Source organism: Lepidochelys kempii, chromosome 1, assembly GCF_965140265.1.
Source record: "Lepidochelys kempii isolate rLepKem1 chromosome 1, rLepKem1.hap2, whole genome shotgun sequence".
In the NCBI taxonomy this organism is placed as follows: domain Eukaryota; kingdom Metazoa; phylum Chordata; order Testudines; family Cheloniidae; genus Lepidochelys; species Lepidochelys kempii.
The window spans coordinates 147,368,414-147,393,965 of NC_133256.1; the positions used below are offsets into that span (position 1 = coordinate 147,368,414).

The following is a 25,552-nucleotide window of genomic DNA, read 5'->3' on the forward strand; positions in this document are numbered from 1 at the left end:
AGGCAGTAAGTGGAGTGCTATTTAAGACGCATCATAAGCTAGAGCCTTAAGGCCTAGCAGCTAAAGTGTTTACAGAACTTGCCTGGCTGTTGGTACACAAAGGACATGATGCTTTAGGACAAAAGTTTGTGACCACAGATAGCTCGAGACCCCAGTTAAGCAGATTTACTTGATGATTTTTAAACCATTGTATAAATTGGAGAAAGACTGAAGACATCATTTTCAAATTTAGATTCTTAAAAGCAGTCATTTAAATCCACACACAGACAGCTCACTAAATGGTCTGACTTCAAAGATGTTCAGGTGCTTACAGCTCCTGTTGAGTTTGATGGGGGTTGTTGGCTTTCATCACATTTTGAAAAAAAGCAGGTCTTTTATTTTGTTAATTTATAACAAAAGTTAAAAATTCCATACATGAAACAAATTTCTTTTTTATGCCAGATTCACCAATAATCTCTGGCTGCTTTAGACTACTCTGCAGCACCACAAACAAGTCAGTGTATGCGAAGTTTCCACCTTTCTTCGGTCCTTCTCATCAACTTGGATGAACCATCTCCATAAATTCCTCCTGCAACCTCCACAATCTACTGCATGCAAACAGTTTTCCATCTCCCTCCTGCCTTCAATATACCTCTCAACATATGCATGTGTGTGCACACCCCTCTCTCTCTTCTCTCCCACATGCACCTCCCACACACAGTGTCCCTTTCCCTCCATCCCTGTCTGTCAAGTAAGACTGGTTCAATGGAGAGCTGTTGAACGTATGTATTTAGGAGTAATGGTCACTTATGCTGTTATTTCTCATAACTGAAAAGTTTGTGTTTCAAAAGGATGAAGAATAAAATCTCTTAGATATAAACACATGAAGAACTGCACTCTCAAAATGAATCATAGAATCACAGAATATCAGGGTTGGAAGGGACCTCAGGAGGTTATCTAGTCCAACCCCCTGCTCAAAGCAGGACCAATCCCCAACTAAATCATCCCAGCCAGGGCTTTGTCAAGCCTGACCTTAAAAATATCTAAGGAAGGAGATTCCACCACCTCCCTAGGTAACGCATTCCAGTATTTCACCACCCTCCTAGTGAAAAAAAGTTTTTCCTAATATCCAACCTAAACCTTCCCCACTGCAACTTGAGACCATTACTCCTTGTTCTGTCATCAGCTACCACTGAGAACACTCTAGATCCATCATCTTTGGAACCCCCTTACAGGTAGTTGAAAGCAGCTATCAAATCCCCCCTCATCCTTCTTTTCCACAGACTAAACAATCCCTCTCTGCACTTGTCCTTGTTGAACCTCAGATTTCTTTTCGCCCAATCCTCTAATTCGTCTAGGGCCCTCCGTATCCTATCCCTACCCTCCAGCGTACCTACCTCTCCTCCCAGTTTAGTGTCATCTGCAAACTTGCTGAGAGTGCAATCCACACCATCCTCCAGATCATTTATGAAGATATTGAACAAAACCGGCCTGAGGACCGACCCTTGGGGCACTCCGCTTGATACCAGCTGCCAACTAGACATGGAGCCATTGATCACTGCCCGTTGAGCCCGACAATCTAGCCAACTTTCTATCCACCTTATAGTCCATTCATCCAGCCCATACTACTTTAACTTGCTGGGAGACTGTGTCAAAGTCAAGGAACAACACGTCCACTGCTTTCCCCTCATCCACAGAGCCAGTTATCTCGTCATAGAAGGCAATTAGATTAGCCAGGCATGACTTGCCCTTGGTGAATCCATGCTGACTGTTCCTGATCACTTTCCTCTCCTCTAAGTGCTTCAGAATTGATTCCTTGAGGACCTACTCCATGATTTTTCCAGGGACTGAGGTGAGGATGACTGGCCTGTAGTTCCCAGGATCCTCCTTCTTCCCTTTTTTAAAGATGGGCACTACATTAGCCTTTTTCCAGTCGTCTGGGACTTCCCCCGATCGCCATGAGTTTTCAAAGATAATGGCCAATGGCTCTGCAATCACATCCACCAACTCCTTTAGCACTCTCGGATGCAGCGCATCCGGCCCCATGAACTTGTGCTCTTCCAGCTTTTCTAAATAGTCCTGAACCACTTTTCTCCACAGAGGACTGGTCACCTCCTCCCCATGCTGTGCTGCCCAGTGCAGTAGTCTGGGAGCTGACCTTGTTCGTGAAGACAGACGCAAAAAAAGTACTGAGTACATTAGCTTTTTCCACATCCTCTGTCACTAGGTTGCCTCCCTCATTCAGTAAGGGGCCCACACTTTCTTTGACTTTCTTCTTGTTGCTAACATACCTGAAGAAACCCTTCTTGCTACTCTTAACATCTCTTGCTAGCTGCAACTCCAGGTGTGATTTGGCCTTCCTGATTTCACTCCTGCATGTCCCAGCAATATTTTTATACTTTTCCCTGGTCATTTGTTCAATCTTCCACTTCTTGTAAGCTTCTTTCTTGTGTTTAAGATCAGCAAGGATTTCACTGTTAAGCCAAGCTGGTCACCTGCCATATTTACTATTCTTTCTACACATCGGGATGGTTTGTCCCTGTAACCTCAAAATGGCCACCTTCTCCCACCATTCTCAATGGGACAGAAACCACAGGCTGCCCTCTCTTTTAAACAGCCACTGCCTACAGCTCGACTGCCCTAACTGGTGCTCCCCGGCTATCAGGAGATGGAGAAGAGCACTGAACAGGTGACTTGTGACAGTTTACCATCTTTGCTAAGGGCAGCCTCAGTTCCATTGAGAGCAATGGGAGAATGCAATCATTTTGGAAGAGGGCAAGTCTTTGTAACTTCCTGAAGGAGAAGATTATGTACTAGTGTGTGCCGAAGGAGAAATGCTCAGTTATAAAGAAAATCAGCCAAAAGTGACCCCTAATCTCCCGAACAAATTTATTCAAATCTTACTTACATGAGAAATGTGCATAGTCTACTTCTGTTGCTACTAAAATCATGAGACTCCCCCACACCCCAAAAGTTTAAAACCTGGTACCAAATTTCTTGAAAGATCCATTTTTAATTCAAAGTAATTTTTTGGGAAGGTATACTGACATTTCTTATACGTAATCAAGAGGTTGCCTTAGTGTGTTAAGTGCAAAACACAACTCTGCCTTAACTGTGGAGTTGCAACCAGCAAATATTCTTTCCAATTTTAAAAATGATTATTAAAGCAGAATAGAATTTGGTTTAGTGTTTCTGTTTCCCCAGACTGTTTCAGTTTTCAGCATGATGGTTACAGCCAGAAAGAAAGTCAGAAAAAGCAAAGACATGAAAGCTATTTGAAACTATGTCACGATTTATTTATGGTGAGAAGGACTTTTTAACCAGATATGTTTCCTGATGGATGAGCAAAATGGATGGTGTTTTCCTTTACAGGAGGCTTGTAAATAAGCTTTAGGCAAAAGAGACTCAACAATAAAGTGCCAGCTTCACACCATTTAACAAAAATCCCTCCAAACAATTGTTATTTAAAAATATATATCTTATATGACAAATAATTTAGAATTTGACAGATTTAAGAGTTTACGTCAAGCAAAATAAGAATACAGAAATTCCAAAAATGAATATCAGTCTCTTGGAAGCTTGGACTTATATCTAGAATGTTTTGGAAAAAATCTCCAAAATTATTCTAATCTATGAGAACGAGCCTCTTATTTTAATCCCTTCAGTTACACTTTTAGAACAATTTCTTCTCTCTTTAATTCATAGCACTCAGAAAAATGTGTTCAACTGATTTCAAGCTTCTAGCATGGATTTTTCCCCTTCACATGTCAAGACAGCTGCTTCACTGTTTTACTGTGTGGGGAAGGAAGAAAAGCAGAGTATTCCTTTTATATGATAAGGTGTAAGTCTGAAAACTGGTAGAAAGAAAACTTCTATTTGCCACCTATATAACTCATTTGTATCATCAATGGGAGAAACACAGATCAGTCACCAGTGAAAAGGTACCAACAGGGGAACTGAGTTTGAGAGTTGAATTGAAATTCCTAGTATAACAAGAGACAGGGAATCATAAAACTATACAGTATAGCCATGAAGTTTTTATAAGTCAACACTATTCATTTACAGTGAATGAAGTATTTCCATTACACGAGAGGAAGAAAGACTAAATTTTATGACATAGAACCATGGACTGCTTCAAAATGGAACCTGAGGTAGTCACCTGGTGCCTATGTACTACCTGATATACTCTACTGCCTGGCCAGTTGACATTGTCTCTCATTCACAAATGCACACCAGGTTGTTATTCTTTCACCAAGATATGCAGTATTCTTTTCTTACAAAATAGCAGTCTTATAGCAAGGAGAAACTTCTGTCACTTCACTCCTTAGCCCAGTCTCACCCTCTGAGCTTCCCTTCTGACCTACCCCTTGCTTATATCCTCCCAATTACCTCATTTGCCCAGTGATTCCAACCCAGGTGCTCATAACCCCCCAACATAATTAACTGCCACCAGCTGAGCCTGACAGTGATCAGGGTGCTGCTGATAGTGTCCTGTCACAGAGGTATAAAATTCAACAGTTTAAGAGAATTCTACTTTCCAACCAAGCTAGCAACACTATTAAAATTGACATTCCTTCCATCGCTGTAACACAATGCACATCCAGTTTTGCTATGACCATATACAATTTATAAGTTGAACTTGGTGTAGTAAATTTGTTTCTTTCATAGGAATTTAGGTTAATATGTTCTACTGGAGCTAATCTATATGTAGGCTTGAAAAGATTAGATTTTTACCAGTAAATGTCTATTTCGCTGTACATACACAAACTGACAAAAATATTTCCATCAATAGTAATCAAAATATACATATAGGCAAAATAACAAAAATGCTACTTGAGACATTATTAGGGTTAGATTTAAGGATATTTACTTTGTATATTTTTATATGTAATGTTGTCAATTTGTGTTGTAATGGTTATAGAGCTGTAACTTTATGAATCTCAGCATCTGCTGTTATTAAATAATTATTGTCTGACCCCTCCAATAATTTCCCACAACTGAAAATTGTACTTAGAACTCATAATTTTGCACGGCTGTGAAAATGTAAATCAATAAACATCAGTATTATCTCAGTAGTACAACACATCCAATTACAAACCCAAGTTGCTGACAGGTTGGTGCAACAGTACAACCACATGATACCCCCTAGCACCAACACTTTGGCCTCAAGCCAACTTTTCTCCACCAGTGACTGAGAAGATCGCTGTGGTTCACAGATGAATCCAAGCAGATGCAGCCAGTACACAGGGGTGTGTGCGCACACACACACAGAAATCTAAATCCGTCCACCAAGAGAACAAAAACCTCTTACAGCCTTTTTACTCCTCCAACATCAATGCAGCATAATTACAGCCAGCAGAGCTAGTACACAGAGAGCCAGCTAATCAACCCATACTTCCTGGTCCATACTCTGAACCCAAGAATCTCCCCCTGTGAAACACTTCGAGAGGGAGGGGGGAATAACCCACACACAGATGTAAAAGAAACTAACAGATTAAAAAGCCTCAGTCATGACCAGCCTGCACTATCCAGCTTGCCATATCCCAGATTTTGACTCCACCACACTCTCCAGAGTTCAAGAGGCTCTGAAAAATATTATAGCCACCACCTGTAAAAGAGGTGCAAGTGTCTCCTGGAGGGTGAAAGCCAGTGAAGAACAGCTGCATCCCCTACTAATTGAAATTATAAATGTCTCCTTCAGAAAAGCACACTTGTTAAACTCCTTGAAAAATTACAACCATCCACTCAATCCTCAAGCAAAACAACATTGGATTCCCCCTGATGCTCTCTCCAGTTACTGTCCGATCTCCAACTTCCCATTCCTGGGCAAAATAATTGAGCAAGTCGTAACTACCAAGAATCCATTCTTCCTCTAAAATACAGAGTGCATATCTGGAGTAGGAAAAATCTTAATATAAAGCATACTGATGTTACCAAACAATTATGTATAACCAGCATGCATTTTCATTGCCTCCTGACAGCATAGTTTAAAAATACTTTATACTGGCATTTGTAAGTTGAAGTGTTATTTCTTTGTTTACCTACAAATTTAAGGTTTTGGTAGAATTTTATTCAAGCAAGTGGTAGTAATAATAATGAATGGGGTATTTAAAACTCTGCAACTGCAACTAAGTGCTGGACATTTTATTTTTAAAGTCATCTCAATGTATTTAGATAACAAAAAACAGTGGCTTCTGTTTGAAATATTGGATAGGTAACAGTTTGCATTATAAATGTTCTTAATGCATTTTCAGGAAGTGGAATAGCAATGATCTTGGTTGTAAAAAAATACATATAGTGAAAAGGGGAACGTTAAAATGTATTAACTAAGTTCTATATAGTCAAATATTAAATCATACTTTTAGTCATTTATATAATGTACATTCACAGGTTATGTACAATATTCAATTTCCAGCAAAGACAAGAGTAGCACACTCTTTTGGCTCACCTGGTAGAACTGCTGCCTCTATATACCTCAAGTATCCTCACTAGACTGAGTCTCGGCTGCTGTTATGTGTAAGGAACCGACATAAACCCAGCCACCACATGGAAAATTTTATCAATTTGTCAATTCTGCTTAGTGTCCAAACAGCAGTGTGTTCTGAACATAGAACAGTATGAAAATGGAGGTCAGTCATACCTTCTGTGAAGCTGAGCTGACTGGAGAGCAGCAGAAGGTGCACCACTCCATAGTTATGCATGGGTGAATGAAGTGGTTAAAGTACTTTGAAACAGGAGCGAGGGCTCTTGCTGCACCAACCAAATAAGAGGGGAAGGTGAGGAAAAGTGCTTTTCTGCCAAGCAAAGGAGGGGAGTGGGCTCTCTGCTTTGAGTTCTGAAGGAAACTCTTTCCTCCTCCCTCTTTCCCACACTTCCTTTCATCAGGTTTGAATCTAGAATGGACAGTTGGCTTTCCAGGAGGCCTGCAAGTGCCTTTCTTGAGAGTATCACTGGCTACATACTGGCCGTTATCTTTGAAAACTCGTGGCAACTGGAGGAGGTTCTGGATGATTGGAAAAAGGCAAAGATAGTGCCCATCTTTAAAAAAAAAAAGGGAAGAAGGTGAATCTGGGGACCTACAGACTGGTCACCCTCACCTCACTCCCTAGAAAAATCATGGATCAGGTCCTCAAGAAATCCATTTTGAAGCACTTGGAGGAGAGGAAGGTGATCAGGAACAGTCAACATAGATGGATTCACCAAGGGCAAGTCATGCCTGACCAACCTGATTGCCCTCTATGATGAGATAACTGGCTCTGTAGATATGGGGAAAGCAGTGGACATGATATATCTTGACTTTAGCAAAGCTTTTGATATGATATCCCACAGTATTCTTGCCAACAAGTTAAAAAAGTATGGATTGGATGAATGGACTATAAGGTGGATAGAAAGCTGGCTAGATTGTTGGGCTCAATAGGTAGTGATTAATGGCTTGATGTCTAGTTGGCAGCCAGTATCAAGCGGAGTGCCCCAAAGGCGGTATGGATTGCACCCTCAGCAAGTTTGTGGATGACGCTAAGCTGGAGGTGTAGGTAGCTACACTGGAGCATAGGGATAGGGTCCAGAGTGACCTAGACAAACTGGAGGATTGGGCCAAAAGAAATCTGACGAGGTTCAACAAGGACAAGTGCAGCGTCCTGCACTTAGGATGGAAGAATCTCATGCACTTCTACAGGCTGGGGACCGACTGGCTAAGTGGCAGTTCTGCAGAAAAGGACCTGGGGATTACAATGGACAAGAAGCTGGATATGAGTCTACAGTGTGCCCTTGTTGCCAAGAAGGCTAATGGCATGTGGGGCATTGCCAGCAGATCGAGGGAAGTGATTATTTCCCTCTATTAGGCACTGGTGAGGCCACATCTGGAATACTGCGTCCAGTTTTGGGTCCCCCACTACAGAAAGGATGTGGACAAATTGAAGAGAATCCAGTGGAGGGCAACAAAAATTATTAGGGAGCTGGGGCACGTGACTTATGAGGAGAGGCTGAGGGAACTGGGGTTATTTAGTCTGCAGAAGAGACGAGTGAGGGAGTATTTGATAGCAGCCTTCAACTACCTGAAGGAGGGTTCCAAAGAGGATGGAGCTAGGCTGTTCTCAGTGGTGGCAGATGACAGAACAAGGAACAATGGTCTCAAGTTGTAGTGGGGGAGGTCCAGGTTGGATATTAGGAAAAACTATTTCACTAGGAGGGTGGTGAAGCACCATAATGGGTTACCTAGGGAGGTGGTGGAATCAAGGCCCAGCTTGACAGAGCCCTGGCTGGGATGGTTTAGTTGGGGTTGGTCCTGCTTTCAGCAGGGGTTGGACTAGATGACCTCCTGAGGTCTCTTCCAACCCTAATCTTCGATGATTCTATGATACACCTTTCATAGAATCACGGAAGGGGGCTTCTCAGACTACTTCCCCAAATATTCAGGAAGCATTATGCTTCCCAGAGACTGAAGCAGGGCCCTGTATATTTTGCAACTGTGCAGACAATCAATTCAGTTCTTAGTTGCTCTGGCCCAAGAAAACCTTAATCTGTCTCTGTCCATGGCCATGGAATTTGATGTTTTTCCAAAATGCCATGGAACTCAGCATTTTTGCCATGAATTTGCTATTTCACTCCAGCCTGCTGCCCAACATTTTTGTGTCTTTCGGATCTACAAGAATCTATCTTCAGCTACCTCTTGCCCCAGCTTTCCACACAAGAGGGAGATAACTGGAGTACAGAGAATGCTCTCTGCACTCTTGTATGGCAACAAGTAGCAGGGTTCTGGGGGCTCTGAACTGAAGTCTAGTTTGCAGCCACAGATCAGCGAATGAGCTGTGGTTCCTAAAGAATAGATCAGCACAACTGGCCTGAAGGAGATGCACTGTTGAAGCTAGCTAGAAGCTCCTCACTTTCCCTAGTGCAGGCGGTGGTGGGGAAGGAGGTTTTGAACTAGGCTTCCTGGATGACAGCCCAGGAGACAAGGCCATGGAGTAAAGTTGGCCCCCCTGGAAAGCACAGTGAAAAATAAAATCCCTGAAAATAATTATTGACAAAATTTACATCAAACTAGTATTTTCAATTATGAGCCAGAGTTGAGAGACTTTGATTAGGAGCTGGAGGCTAGAAAGGAAACATCACAATAAATTAACATTGCGGAAGGCATTTACGGATTGCTGCCAGGGAACATTGTGTCACAGAACAAAAAGGTGTCTAGGTATAATGCATCCAGCCACCTCATCATTAGGCCACTAGCACTGATCCTACAAGCATCAGAGACACCCTTAACTGCTGTGGGTGTGCAATTATGCGTCCCACAAACAGGCATGTAAGGGAAAGATAGGGTTCCTCATACCCTCTTGTCCTTCTAGCATCCCTCCATTACAGATGGAGGCATAATTTTGCCCATTATAGACAATGATTTACATCTCTGTAAACTGATTCAAGAGAGGTTTTCATAGTACTTACTCACACTAAATCGTACAGGGCCAATTCTGAACTCAGATACAAACATAAAGTGCTCAGAACCATTGCTACAAGTTGAAAATATATATTTGACAGCAGAATTAAGCCTTATTTTGCCTCACCGAGTGATTCTGACTCCTTTCTCAAGCTCACTCAAGTCAACAGAAGAACTTCTACTGACCTAATTGGGCTTTGGATCAGGCCCATATTGACCTCAACATGGACTTTCTTCTGGTACGATATTCTGTATCAAATATCACCAAGCAACACAGTTTCTAGAGGAGAATACTGCAACCATAGAATGCATTACTTTCCTTCAAATGGTAGTTTTGTGTTATGATTGCCATTTGCTATAATTGCTGAATAGAGCAAAACGATTTGTAATGAAACAGGTGAAACTATCACAGCCATCTAGCACACACAAAAAGATACTTCATAATGAAAAAAATTCTCAATTAGTAAAATTTTCATTTCTCACATTATGCTTTGCCTTGAAGCTAAAACATTTACTATTGTGTTTTACAGTACAGCATTTAATTAGATTGCAGTGAAACAAAGATTCTATAGCTATTTACAAAATGAAAATTTGAAATGGTCATTATTAGACGGTGGTAACTTTTAACCTTGTTTCACTTTTTTACTTTTGCAATTTATTAGGAAGGGCAAATTATTTAATCAGCAAGGTAATCAAATGTCAACAGGAATTCAATGCCAGTCAGTGGCATATGCCTTAGGGACAGAAATATGCTTGTAGACAACTGGAATTTTTGAGACTCCAGAGGCCAAAATTAAACCTTGGAGCAATAAACAGCAAGTGAGCTTGGAGTTAGCACTGCAGAACACTATCAAAAGAAGTGTTATTTCTGACAAGGGCCAAACACTGTGTAGCACTGGTGGGTGCTTTTGCATGTTCTCCAAACCTTACACAGATCTTTCAGTGCAGTTCAGTACTGACCTGCCATAGCCCTGCTCTTCCAAAAGTTGCTGCTCTACTAAGCAGAAGTTAGTTTTGCTATATTGGAACTAATGGGGATTGTTTTTTGATTTGAAAACTGGCAAATCTTGAATAACATTTAAACTTGAATAGCAATCCCATTTTAACTTGTGATATCTGACAGATGCAAGTCTCTGCATGTGAAATACTTTCTTTGCCACCTCGCTCTCAAATATTTTAAACAAAGAGGATCCAAAATAAATTACTCTAATAATGTCACAAATGTCTGATTCCAATGTCAAAGAAAGAAAAAAATGGTCAAAATGAGTGTGAAAGTTAACAAAAATATTAATTAAAATTACAATAAATATAATGATCGGGAAATTTGCCAGGATGATAAAGCGAGAGATGAAAATCCTGCATTTAGCTACAGAACACAGACAATAGCAATGCAAAGTTCCTCTCATACCAACTCTCCGGTATGCTTCTCTCCTGACTAAGCTGATCAGTTGTAGGTGTGAGAGAGTAAAATGTCTGTGTTTATTCAACACTTTAGGGAAAGATGTGGTCTGAGCACAGAACTAGAATGACTGAAACACTGAAGGCTTTGTCTCCAACTTTATTCATATCTTTGGGGAAGACATTTCCTTTCCCTCTCTGTCTCAGTTTCCTTGTCTGAGGGTAGTACTAACTTACCTCCCAGGAATCTTGTGATTTTTAATTTTTGGAAAGTTCTTTAAAGAAGAAAAATACTATCTCGGAACAAGATATAAAAAATCACCAGTTCAGTGCTCTTTGTGGTTGATGTGGACACTAGGAAACTGAATTGTGACTCATTTCTCACAGTTTAAACAGGCAGCATATAAGAAAATTTTAGCCCACCAGTAACTGGCTGCCTAATGAAAACCTTTGATCCCATGTGACTCACATTGGCCATCTCATCTAGTTCACAAAATTTATTTCCAATAATAGAAAAACAACAGCAGCATTCACCAGCAGATTGAGAGCATGAAAACAATTTTGAAATTAAATCTATTTTATCTTGAATGTTTGGCTTTTCCAAAGAACAAGAATTCTAGAGCATGCTGTGCTGGTCCCAGGATATTATTTTGTCTCTCTCACCAAAAGAATTTGGTCTAATAAAAGGTATAATCCTCATCCACCTTTTCTCTTTAATTCTAGAGCAATAATTTCTGTGCTATTCATCACTGATACTGAATTCTAATATGGAAATAGGTCTATATGGTTTCATATATACTCTGATTTATATATATGAAATCTACACATGCAAATATTTACTGGGCACAGGTGCCAACTTTTGTTTGTTGGTTGGTTGTTTTAAACTTATCAACAAATTACTCTGAAATAATTAACTAGAAATTAAACACGCACTAGACTACTGCCAAACTGCTGTGAAGAAGAAAAGAACATGGGGAGATAAAAGTAGTGGGGGGGGGGGGGAGAATACATAAAATTAAGCAAATGGTGAGTGGCATGTATAGCAGAGTAAACCAATTAGTTTGTTGAATGGAAGAGAAAGAAAACAGAAAGGACCAGAATTCACAGCAGCATTCCTGTCAGGTGGCATTAAAGGAGTGGAATTTCCTTGTATCCCGGAATTCCCTTAAAGTGGGGGAGTCCCAGTGGATGCAGAGCAGGTGTAGTGAAAGTCATGAGACAAACACCTCTCTTGAACCATGCTGCCATTTTAACCATCCACCATGCTTTGATAAAATATGTACATTTTGCTATGGAAAAATTAAAACCTCTTGAGAGTACAACTATTGCACTTGAGTGTATCTTAAAATATTTAAGAGATGTCAACCTCATAGCAGAGGCAACAATTGGCATGAGTTCCCCCCATCCTCCACCCCCGGTTACCTTTTTTGGAGTCTGCTACATCCTTTTTATTTAATGTTTAAAACTTTTCCAAAGCATGAAGCTGAAGGAAATGTTTTTACTTTCTGATTCCACATTGTCCATGGCTGCTCTATTTTAAATATTTAAGTATCAAAAGATTCAATTTTACTATCTGTACAAACAATATGTAATTCTTCCAGCATAATCAGTTTTTCAACAATGCTTTAATGAATATTTACATTATGCATAATACATACACACACAGTTTTCAGAATCCAAATAAAAAATAATTAGGTTCCATGAGCTCTTTTTATTTATGTTACTCAGGGTCAGTAAGTAGTTATCGATTTAATAGGTAGGTTCACTGGAATTAATGGGACTTGCAGGTGTTCAAAACTTCTCAAAATTTGTCTTTGGTCTGCTAAAACATTAATTTAATCATAAAGCATTCCTTATATTAACTGGAACAGCTAATCACATACAGGAAGTTATAACTCTATGGAAGTTTGTGACTTCTAAACTAACGAACAGGTATATTATAGCAATTACTTTTAGGGTGACAGAACCAAGTGCATGTAATTCTATATTAATGTTATCTTACACTTATAGACCACCTTAGTTCCCAAAGGGTCTTTAAAGGGCTTTACAGATAACACATTGCCTATTTCATTCACCACTGAAATGTAGCCACTTTGCGTGATGGAAGACAACAACCAAACTATACAAGAGATGCACAGAATTTCGTACCCATTTGAAACTGCAAAGGGAGTATTAGGTAGGTAGAATGCAATTACCTGAGTTGGAAGTTAGCCGAGACATTGGAGCTAACACTTCTACTCTTGGTTTTGTTTTGGGATTTTTAATGATTCCTAGCAACGAAGACATGGATTTTAAATGTCACCTGTAACAATACTTCCAGCTGTATAGCATCATGTAGGACCATTCAGAGACACTAGTTCAGAGCCAATTCAAAACGAAAAGTGTTGCTTACTGAGTCACCAACCAGGTTATTACAGCACCCAAGTGTTTCTGGCATCCATCTCCCTGCCAACGAAGGATTGTTCACTACAATACATTTTCAAGTGCTTTATCCAATCTAGTCTGTAATACCACCAATTCCACTGGGAGACTTCCTTAGCCTAATCCATTTCTGTTAGGAACATTTTCCCTGCTACTCAGCATAAATTTGTCCTAACTTTTCCCTATTTTGTCTACAAATCTCTCTACTTCTTCCTTGGTTTTACTACATATTCATACATTTGTACACTTCATCACATTTCTTCCCAACTGCCCTCTGCTGCCATTCATAACTTAACCAAGGTATATACATTTTTCCTCATAAAAGAAAATTCCTTGAGACCTCAGCATTTTTATTGCTCTTCTCTTAACTTCCCTCAATTTGGCAATATGTTTCTAGTAAACTCGTGTCCAGAAATGAATGTATACCCCACGCTTGTATAAGAAGGGAGTATTACCCTGTAATTGAAAAATGACCACACTGCAGCTGTAGTACAAAATTATTATGACCCTTTCTGTAGCCATATAATATTGAAAAGCCTTGCTTCTTGTCATAAACTCTCACCCTTTGGTCTTCTACGACTTTACCCATTTCTGGGTTTATCTCAGCTATATTACCTGGAATTGTCCAAATTAAATCTCATTTTGTTTCTTTCTCTTCATGTTTTTAAATCACATAGGGCCCTTGGTATTATTTCACTGACTGCATGTAGATTTGAAACATTTACCCACTTTAAAATCATAGGCAAATATAATTCATGTGCTCCCTCTTCTATGAATGTGCTCCCTTATCCTTTATGAATAAAGAAATTAAAACTGGATGAAATCCAATCTCTAGTGGTACCATTCTATGTACCTTCCACACACTGCTGGCTGTCATTGTCCTGATATCATTGTCTTTTTGTCAGGTTTTTTTTTATACACATTAATATTCTTTTCCAATTATATGTGTATTTATTTTTCAGTTACTGTTTTGAGAAACAGTATCAAATGCTTTGTTAAAAATAAAAACATATTACATCTCCAACTTTCTGCATCATTCACTAACTTGGTACCAGTTTCATGGTGAGATGGAAATTCATTGTGAACAGCATCAAGTACTTAAAGGTTCTACCTACACATAGAGTGTTCATGAATATTTTTGTGGAAATCTGTAGCCAGAAGAGAATAGCAGCTCTGGACTTGTGCTGGTGACTCATCACTATCTTTGCATTCCCAATGCTATTCTAGTGTTGGCTCTATTTTCTAAACCAACTGTTTATTATGTATCTAGCATTTGCTGCTACAGGGATTTCTGGGAGTAGAGAAAGGGGGCATTAGATTCCTTGATACTTGTTATTTTTTTGGTGAAATTTTCTTGAGCATTTGATGAACCATCATAACAGTAATATGAAAGTTTAGGGAAAATATTTACTGAAAGATCAAGGAATTCCCTCTCCCCTCTCTTTTTCTAAACAATATGCAAATATAATCTCTCTCTAATTTGAGTAAGAACCTTTAAACAAAATAATTAAACTACAAAATATCACATATACCCTGGAGAAGCCAATCATGACCAGTAAATAATGGCAAGTTTAGCTACAGTACTATATGCATATGCATTTCAAATTTAAATCAGTGAGATTTCTTTTCTAATTAATTACTCTAAGAAATCTGTGCATGCTTATCACTGCATATTTGCCCAACAGTCATAAACAAAGAAAATAAAATTAAATATGTATACATCATTTTTTTCTGGGAGGTAAAAGAAATACTAAAAAACCACAGTAAGTTAGCTGTACTGCAACTGCGTCGTCTATGAGCCAACTTTTGATTTTTAAAGAGAAGTTAATAACAGGTTTCAATATATTGAGAGCTCAGGTGAAAGACTAATGAAAGGTAGCTAACGTATTGTAGCTAAAGCGATACTATAATGAAAGTTGAGTATAAAAATATGAAAAATAGAACAGTTAATTTATAATAACCATATATAATTTTAGAGTTAGAGCATAAAAGCTTTTGTTTGTATACCCCAGGAAACCAAACACTTTATATATTCAAAAGCACCCTGCTAAATAGAGTTAGTTGCTGTGCAATTCTTTGCATAGATATTTCAAACTAACTTGAGCTCAAAATAGATACCAAGCAGGTTTAAGCTTGTTCCAAGTGCAAATCGTTTGGAATTAAAATAATAAGAAATGTTCTTCAGCTCAATAGAACAATTTTTTTGTTGTCAGTGGCAGGGTTTTTTTAAAGTCAAAATCTAGCAATTAAAAATATAAACTGATTACTTTTGAAACAGCTAGAAATTCTATTTTCCATCAAGTATACTTGATGATGCTGGGTCATCAATCCTCCTTTTCCGATCATCCAACTATAAGACTGATTCTGAAATTAAATATTACACACGTACTCTCTGATTCATTGGATAAGTATAGGTATGCCACAAACATTAAAAAGGCATACACGCTCTTCAAAACAAAAAGTTTTGCAGTTTTTAACCAATAAGAATGTAACTGAATCCGCAATCTGCTAGGCAGAGTTTATCGCTTTTTCAATCCAACCATAGAGAGGTTAATATATGCTTAACAAAAATCTCAATGTTTTCATCACCCTTTTGACTGTTAAGAAGCTTTCATTTGAAGACAAAAATTTAAATACTAAATAAACTTTCAATTACGTTCATACTTCGTAGAGAGACAGACATTCCAAAAAAGCAACAGAAAAACATATTGAGTTTGGGTGCAATTTTTTGTTGTTGTTGGGGTTTTGGGTCTTTCTGTCTTTTGAAAATGAAATTTTTACAACACTGAATAATAAACTTTGCAATGTTTTAATACACACAGACATTCTTAGGCCATGTCTACACTATGGGCACTACAGTGGCACAGCTACTGCGCTGTAGCTATCCTGCTGTGGTGCTATAATGCAGATGCCTCCTATAGTGACAGAAAGGGTTTTTCTCATATTGTAGGTTGTCACAGTTCAGGGCAACTGCAGCCATATTCCCTCCTCATGGCCTGGCAATGGTACCAACTCAAAGGCTTCCAGCTCCCCCGTTGCCTCCCATCTTAGGCAGATACCTTCATCTCTCCCCCTCTTGACCAGGGTATTTCCAGCCAGCAAGTTTCCTGCCTACGCTGTGAATTCCACGGAAAAGTCCAACTGTCTAAGCAGCCAATCTCTCGGCTTTGCTTTCTCTTTGAAAGCTGTGAACAGGGTAATTATTCACTGTTTTAAGTTACCACACAGCTCTTTCTAAGAAAGCACATTTATTCTTAAGGTAGAAACTTTATAGAAACAACATATTAAAGACAATAAAAAAATTATATGCATGCTAATAAGCTTACCACAGATTACTCCCTTCTCTCTTCTGCACAAAAGCGCTGGTTGGTGTCAGTCCTTCCAACCCTTCCCTAAGGATTGGGTCCTTCCCCTTGGGCAGAAGGTCCTATCCATTTGCTGGACTAGAACGAAGGCTCTGAGTCAATTTAAACTCAGGCTATTTATACCAAAGTCCTTTCTTTGTTTCTCTTGGTTCTTTACAGAATCCAGCTGGACCCAGTATATGCAGACCCCCCCAGCAGGTGATACCTCTCTGGAGGTGTTACAACCTGAGTGAATTTTATTAATCACCTCCACTTAGTTCCTGCAGGGGGTGTTGTTACCCTCTCACATGTTATTAAAGGAAATTGCCATATCTGTCACATCTCCCCAGGCAGCAGTAGCTAGGCTGATAGAAGAATTCTTCCATACACCTAGTTGTGTCTATACTGGGGGTGTGGTCAGCTTAACTACAATGCTCAGGAATGTGAATTTTTCACACCCCTGAGCACTATAGCTATGTTGACCTAACTTTTAGGTGTAGACCAAGCCTTAGTTTATACTATGTCTAAGCAATTAAACAAGGGTTTTTTTTTTTAATTAAAGGATACTCTATATTCTGAGAACTGAAGTGAAATTGCAGAACACACACATTATTATGTCATCATGACAAATATGTGAATGCTCTTACATATTTGTTAACATTGTGCATTGGCCTGCCATTGCAATGTATGCATATTTTGGGTTAAGTGCTTCTCAAAAGAGGACTGTCTGGGATGGATCAGGCAGGAAGGAGGAGGTGGCTCAAGATGGTCTGCTAACAGCTTCCACTTTAGATGGTTAAGGGACAATGCCTGAACAATTAGCTCTAATGACTCTCTTGTTCCTCAAGCCAGCATAAAGAACAGATTTGACCACGAAGGACCAAAACCCAACAGCACATGGGGAAAACTCCTGTAGAATAAAGAACACTTACAAGGTTTGAAAAGACTGTCTTGAGGGTGCAGATTGAGACACACTCAAAGGGTATGTCTACACTGCAGCTGGGAGGTAATGCCCAGCTCGGGTAGATACACATACACACTAGCTATGCTCAAGCCATCCTGCTAGAAGTAGCAGAATGGCTAGCTGCCCAAATACAACCCATCTGAGATCCTAAATACATACTCACATTGGTAGTCTAAGCCACCATTTATGCTGCTGCAGCCAGATTGCTATTTTGAGTGCAGTAGCTTGAGCGAAGCTACAGCATGTATGTCTACTTAAACTGGGAATTACACCTCGTATCCACAGAGTAGTCATATCCAAAACACAGGAACCGGCAGGGGTGCCGGAAGGATCCTGGGATATAGTACTTTAGGTAAGATAGATCTGTGATCCATTTTTTTTAATCTTTTTTTTTTTCATCTAATGCTTTGTTCTAACCCCTGAACAGAGATATTTTGCTTTAAGAAGGCTGTTGGTCAATTTATCACTGGTCATTTGTCTCTGAAGGGAGGAAATGCAGGTGCCAAAAACCCAGTCAGACTCACAGAATGGTAAGTGGCAGGTATACACAGGGTAGATTGACCCAGGTCCCGGTTTTAGAGTAGGATCCTACACAGGGACAGGTAAGGGCAGGGAGCCCAAGACGTGAGCTGGATAAACTCAGAGAGACCAAAAAAGGGACAAAAATCCAGCTAGCCCTTCAACTGTGACAGTCATTAATGACATTACCGTAACGGACAAGAATTCCTACCAGTTTGAGACAGTACTATCTTTTCTCACTATATGCCAATGCCTTTTTTCCTGTTTAGTTCACTAGGATTATTTGTACTTAAAATACCCAACTGGTTAGCTAGAAAAAAACAAAACAAAACACATCAAAGCTAGAACAAGTGTACTGCTGCTTTTTCTGGTTAATGCAATGTAGCTCATTTAGGGAATAGGACTGTGTTATTCTCAATTAGCAGATTGTTGGTCTTATTCTTCTTTACTAGAGAGAATGTGCAAGGAAATTCAATAATGCAGTGCACCACAGAGAGAGCCTGAAGCCAAAGTGGCATTCAGATACACACATTTGTAGCTATGAAATAAAAAAGATGGAGATGCAAGTGCTGTACTACCGCTGACCAGAACTGGGACAGAATTCACATTCTTGGTCAACGCTAAATCCCCAAACCTCCTTTTACGTGCTGCAGCAGCAGCATACAGAGCTAGTAACATGACATTATTGTTTCCTTCGTGTTAGCACTTACATAAGAGGCAAGGGTTTGGAAATACAGCTGGGTTTCAGTGGTGCAAAAGAATAGTTTTTAGTGTGATAAATAAAGGCCAAGCTCTCCCTGGTGTAACAAGAAACATTAGCATCAACACCTGGAAACACAACAGAAAGAACCATTTAAAGCCATCCAACTGCAGCAGTCTACTCTTGGCATTCTCATCTTTTAATACATTCCAAGGGAGAGTTTAATGATAATTAAAGTCAACAATAACCTTTCAGGATTCCCACCTCACTCCCTTTTGGATGTGAACATCTTTACAGTTCCTCCCTCTCCACAATTCTAAACTGAAAAAGGGTAGTCCTTAGGGTAACAACGAGACATTTAAAGAGGTGAACAAACTGTTGCACACTATTGGTCTTCCTCCTAAATACTGTATTCACTATTATACCTTATTCATGAGATACTCATTTCTGAAAAAGCATATGAATGAAGGTTGGCAACAAAACTACTGTATTTGAAAGAAGCTCTGGTAGGTCAATTTCGGTCCTACATTTAAGTTTAGAAAAAAAGAACAAGCTTTTATAAAACCCAATATCAATAGAAATGTTTGTAATTTTTTTTAATTCAAAGTAAATCCTTTCTTGTAAAAGGAAAAACACTCTCCCTGTAATATTTGGAACTCAAATACTGCAGCATCATGTTAGTGCAGGAGAATGAAAAACTGACTGTACACAGCCTATAAATGACAGTTAAACTGACTAATCCATTCTCTTTATCGAAGCGGAGCGAAATGCCCAAAGTAAACACATATCATACATGGTGAAAAGTAAATAATATTGTTAAAATGATTTCCTAAAATGCCATTAGTGCCACAGTTACAGAAACCTTTTTTAATATACAATTTTAATGATACATTATCAGGTAAAAAGTTACTTTAAAATGTTTGTTAAAATGTGAGCTCAGGTGTAAATTACCTATGAAAAACATCATTCTGTTGTTCAGCTTTTCTAAAAACAATATCATATTTATGGTGTTTTTTAAAACATTAGCAGTGGGAAGTATGAGGACATTTATTTATGTGGGGCGGGAGAGGGGTGTAAGAGACCGGGTAGAAACAAAGAATTGGACAAGTAAACGAGGATGTTGTGTTTAATCATGGATAGTTAAATATTAATATTTAAGGAACAGTCCAATGGGTTCCTTGCAATGTTATTGTCAAAAGAAAATCTGAAATAACCAGAAATGATTTCAGAACATCCATGTTCTTAACCTACCTCTTTCTTCTCTCTGCCAGCTGCCTGCAGACTTCCTCCCACCGAAAATTCAGGCTACCCAGCTTTTCCCTAAGAACATTAGCATCTGCTGTTGATGACTGCTCAATAATTTCTTCAGCAGTTATATTTAATGTTCTGATAACAGTTTGCTGTCGTCCGATGCCATCATGGAGCTCCTGTAAAATATATATATATTTTTAAATGTCAAAAATGAAGAATCATATCCTTTTATTCAAGCATGGATCAAAAATGCTTTACCAACTACAGGTCTGGTAGCAAGAGCTCTGTGGGAAAGTTTTTCTCTACTCTGAATCCCAAATGCAATACATTCAAAAGGCGATAAGACAGAAAGGCAGCTTTTATGTTTTTGTAACAAGCACCTTTTCAGCTCAGCTTCTGTCTCTTTTTTTTTTTTTTTGGTGGGGGGAGGAGATATTCTAGCCTGCTAGAGAATGTTATAATGTTCTACAGATCCATTAGTGGGAAATCCTCTTGAATAAATTCAATAGTGTCCCCACAGAGATGTACCATATATAATAGTGTACAAAATGTTGTAAAATGTGAAAGCAAACAAAGTATTTTGGTTTTCCATTAACTGTCAATAAAAGTAGTGAAAAGGTACATTGACAGAAACAAGGAGACTGCTAATTTATACATCTGAAGTACTTTTCCAAATCCCTCTCTGGAATAGATCCACTCCTAGTTGTGAGAGGCTTGATAATCAACTACCCTACACTTCTGAGAAAAAATAAACTTCTGATAAAATCCTTACTTATCTCACTTCTGTCTACATACTGTGAACTGCAGAACTACTGAAAATACAACCAAACATTGCTGATGGGCAGTTTTCTACTCTTCACTAAAGGCACTCCGATTAATTTCCTATATCTCTTTCATTACTGGAATTCCAGTTTTCCATTTGTTATCTTAATTCATCATTAGCAGTAACAATCTTGAAATGTAACAAACTTCCACACTACACAGCCATTAAACCAGATATGAAAAGGGACCATTAGAGCCATGTATATAGTTAGGGAATGTAATTTTTTATCGGTAAAAAGATCAAATTAATTTTGTATCTTTATTTATTCATGGAACAAGACTGACCTTTTCTTCTATAACTCTCAGAATTTATAAGCATGTAACTGTGAAATGGAGATGTTAAACTTTTTACTGCTAAAATAAACTCAAACTGAAAGAAGGAACTTGTTTTGAACTCTACCTTTGTTTTTTGTTTTTTTATGGGGCTCCCAACCTCTACAAAATAATAGAGTCCAGGTACAAAACAGTGTACAGTAGAACCCTGATTTTATGATATTGGTTATATGAACCATTGTTCCTGGCAGGAGGGGGAAAAAAAGAAAAGAAAAAAAAACAACCCACATAACGACAGTGATGTTGATGAAGAACAAGTCAACATCTCTTCACATTCCAATGCCTTCAGCGCACTGGAAATTGCTTTGCTGTGATTTGAAGGACAAGAGAAAAAAGTGATGCAATGCACTGCACCATACTACAACTTAAACACAATACCTAAAATAATGTTGAGGTGTTGGATTTAACAAACTTTTTTAGAGTTTGAAATCCTTAATCCCAAATTAGTTTGTGAAAAGGTGTTCTACTGTATTTCAATTTAAAATTCTGAATATTTATATTCTCTTGTAGCAGAAAACTGACAAATTAGCAAATCCTTTTTTGGACCAATGCTATATATACTCTTGTTTTCCCGCTCCTGAACTGCTCTCTCCGGTCTTTGTTGCAGCACTCCTGCTTCCAACATTAGGAACGTCTCCCTTGAAGGCGGGGGAAAGGGGGTTGTCTCCTCACTGTTCCAGATATTAGGAAGCTCACTGCCATACCCCACCCTCTTTAGGAGATGCCTTCCCCTAATTCTGCTATCAATTCCAGTTTATTAGGGAAACAGATCTCCTGTTGATTGAGTACCTGAATTGGGCACCAACCAAGTTGGGACAATGTGAATTTTACAACCTAACCTACTCACCAGGTCCCCCTGGGCTGCTGAAAGAAAGGTGAAAAAAACCCATCCTGTCCCAACGAATCAGGCAATGTGGGAAAGATTCCTTCACAGTCCCTAAAGGGCAACTAGCATGATACCTACAGCAAGGCCCTAAAACTCAACCCCATTCTAATCCCAAAGAAGGGAAGGGGGGACTTTTTTCCCGGCACAGAATGGTGCCCCAGGCCGGGGGGAGGGCTTATAAGCCCTCCCTACTTAACCGTATGGGAGCCACTGAGCATAAGGCATATACTGCTCCTTTCTGTCCAACCGATCAGATACAGAGCCCTCCTCCTCAAGTCCACTAGGAGGATAAGCACCTATGAGGAGGGTGTGTGTGTGCAATCTTTAGAGGAGTTAAGAGTTTTCTTTCTCCTGGAACCAAATGAAGCCTGTGTGGGTGTCTCCTGGAGGTGGAGCCTCCAGAACAGGAATGAGGCACAACAGTGTGACAGCCTGAAGTCTGGTCTACTCTAGAAAATTAGGTCAGTTAAATTAACTATGACAGTCAGAGGTGTGAAAAATTCACATCCCTGAGCAGTACTGCTAAGCTGACCTAAGTCCCTGTGTAGACAGCACTAGGTCAATGCCTCTGTCATAAATATAAAGGGAAGGGTAAACCCCTTTGAAATCCCTCCTGGCCAGGGGAAAGCTCCTCTCACCTGTAAAGGGTTAAGAAGCTAAAGGTAACCTCGCTGGCACCTGACCAAAATGACCAATGAGGAGACAAGATACTTTCAAAAGCTGGGAGGAGGGAGAGAAACAAAGGGTCTGTGTCTGTCTGTATGCTGGTTTCTGCCAGGGACAGAACAGGAATGGAGTCTTAGAACTTTTAGTAAGTAATCTAGCTAGGTATGTGTTAGATTATGATTTCTTTAAATGGCTGAGAAAAGAATTGTGCTGAATAGAATAACTATTTCTGTCTGTGTATCTTTTTTGTAACTTAAGGTTTTGCCTAGAGGGGTTCTCTATGTTTTTGAATCTAATTACCCTGTAAGATATCTACCATCCTGATTTTACAGGGGGGATTTCTTTATTTCTATTTACTTCTATTTTTATTAAAAGTCTTCTTGTAAGAAAACTGAATGCTTTTTCATTGTTCTCAGATCCAAGGGTTTGGGTCTGTGGTCACCTATGCAAATTGGTGAGGCTTTTTATCCAACATTTCCCAGGAAAGGGGGGGTGCAAGTGTTGGGAGGATTGTTCATTGTTCTTAAGATCCAAGGGTCTGGGTCTGTAGTCACCTAGGCAAATTGGTGAGGCTTTTTACCAAACCTTGTCCAGGAAGTGGGGTGCAAGGTTTTGGGAAGTATTTTGGGGGGAAGATGTTTCCAAACAGCTCTTCCCCAGTAACCAGTATTAGTTTGGTGGTGGTAGCGGCCAGTTCAAGGACAACGGGTGGAATATTTTGTACCTTGGGGAAGTTTTGACCTAAGCTGGTAAAGATAAGCTTAGGAGGTTTTTCATGCAGGTCCCCACATCTGTACCCTAGAGTTCAGAGTTGGGGAGGAACCTTGACAGCCTCTTAGCGAGATGGATTAACTACAGCAATGGGCATAGGTAGTGTCCACACTGAATGCTACAGCGGCACATCTGTGTCACTGTAGCATCTTAAGCATAGACAGGAGCTCAGGAAGCTTTCATAGCCACTATCCATGTGGTAACATCTGTGGGGAAACAAAGGACTTTATTCTCCAAGAATGTTATTTGGACACAGTGACAGTTCTCGGGGTACCCAGGACTGCAAGTCACCTTCTTACCCCCTGCCTCCAGCAAGAGGTAGTCTTCTTGTGGTAGCTGGGTGTCAGCTCCCTACCAGCCACTCAAGCACTTCATAGGTGCTAAATAGGTGAAGGCTTTCTTAATATAAAGCCTCTGAAATCTTATTTTCATTGCTGATTTATGGGTCTTCTGCCAAAGAAATAAGTAAGAACATATTTATCACACATTTTTCTATTGTAAAGACCGTCTTAAACATAAATTATAATCAGTTACTGAGAATGAAAATGGAATGGCAGAGAGAAAAAACTTATCAGAATATGAAGCAAAAATAAATGCACAGTGTTTAAGACTATGAAGATAGATGCAATTATTTTATCTCATCATTCATTTCTGAGAACTTGGCTTGAGGATGATCAGCATCATCAAATACTGTATCGCAAAGGGTAAAGTTTGATGAGATGTCAAACAAGGGTCCCTTTGAAGACTTAAGTTGTATGGGAAACAGTGCTGCCATCCTGTTTTTGCAAGCAATGTCCTTAATTTTATTTATGGTGAAGTGGGGAGGTAGTGATTCTTGCAAATGCCTTGTCTTCTTTCCCATTCACTTCTACCTTCAAAAGACTCTGCTTTTAAAATATCCTCACTGCAGTTTTTTCTTTGCTGATGCTAGTTCATTAGTCTGCTTTGCTGAATTGACACTTCAGAAAGTAGTTGCCTCCTGTCAAAAAAGTGCTGCCTATGGAATAGCCTATGGAAGAGCCCGTAAAGCAGAACCACCAGTGGACCAGTAGTAACTATAGTAAGAATGTTTTAAAAGAAGCAAAGGCATTAACAGTCCTAAAGATGAAAGAAGGGGGAGAAAGAATGGGAGAGGAATAGGGAAAAGTATAACTGAAGAAACAAAAGGAGAAAGAAGATGATAGGAGAGCAAGGGGATGGGGAGGATAAAAAGAATGGGGAACCAAACTGATAGAAGGAAAAATGACTAAAAAGGGGAATGAAGGGAAAAGAAAAACAAGGAGAAAGAAGAAAGCTGAAGGGCAAAAGGAGTTGGAAGATACTGAGAAATAACAGAAGAGGCTATAACTGCTCCTGTACCTCTTACATTCTCTCCTAAGCATGATTTGTTTTGTACAGAAATCTCTCACCCTGCAGCCCAAGAAGGAAATTGGTACTAACTGTGTCTTGCCCAATAAAAGTGTTGACAGATAGGCCCAACACCCCAACCCCTATGTCCACTGCACTGCCTACTTCCACATTTCATTTTACACTCTGGACAACCAACCTTCCTATCACCACCTTGCTACTACGAACACTCATTTCCAAAACTGTTTCATTTTAAATACAAATTGCAAAACGTTTGTACTAAAATATATATAAGATCCAAATGCTAGAAAGAAGGGTCAGATCATCAATATAATATTAATATATTTTAAGATAAAATTATTAAAAAGCAATTCCTTTCTTACTCATACTTGCATTTGAATTCGGGATCAGAATTTTGTTTTCTGCTGAACTCTCAAGTGTTAATAGTGAAGTTCAGGCACTATGGCAGCGGATAGGGTTGTCAAATTTCAAATCGCACTAGGGGCAGGGGCAGTCTGCACAGCCTCCTTGGTCGCCCATGCACCCGGGGCTGCAAGGACCTGCCAGCCGCTTCCCAGAGCCATGTGGAGCCAGGGAGCCTGCCTTAGCTCTGGGCTCCCACTGCGCAACCAGACTTTTAACGGCCCGGTCGGCAGTGCCAACCAGAGCCACCAAGGTCCCTTTTTGACTGGGCATTCTGGTCAAAAACTGGACGCCTGGC

General features: G+C 39.5%; 1 protein-coding gene across 12 annotated transcripts in view; it reads right to left on the reverse strand.

Moving 5' to 3' along the window:
• Positions 1 to 25,552, reverse strand: part of DMD (dystrophin) — a 1,926,267-nt gene that overhangs the window by 683,177 nt on the left and 1,217,538 nt on the right. For all 12 annotated transcript variants that reach the window (XM_073357918.1, XM_073357881.1, XM_073357898.1 and 9 more), the window contains one exon: positions 20,007 to 20,182. In XM_073357918.1, the coding sequence (XP_073214019.1) occupies positions 20,007 to 20,182 (176 nt within the window). The remainder of the gene's footprint in view (positions 1 to 20,006; positions 20,183 to 25,552) is intronic.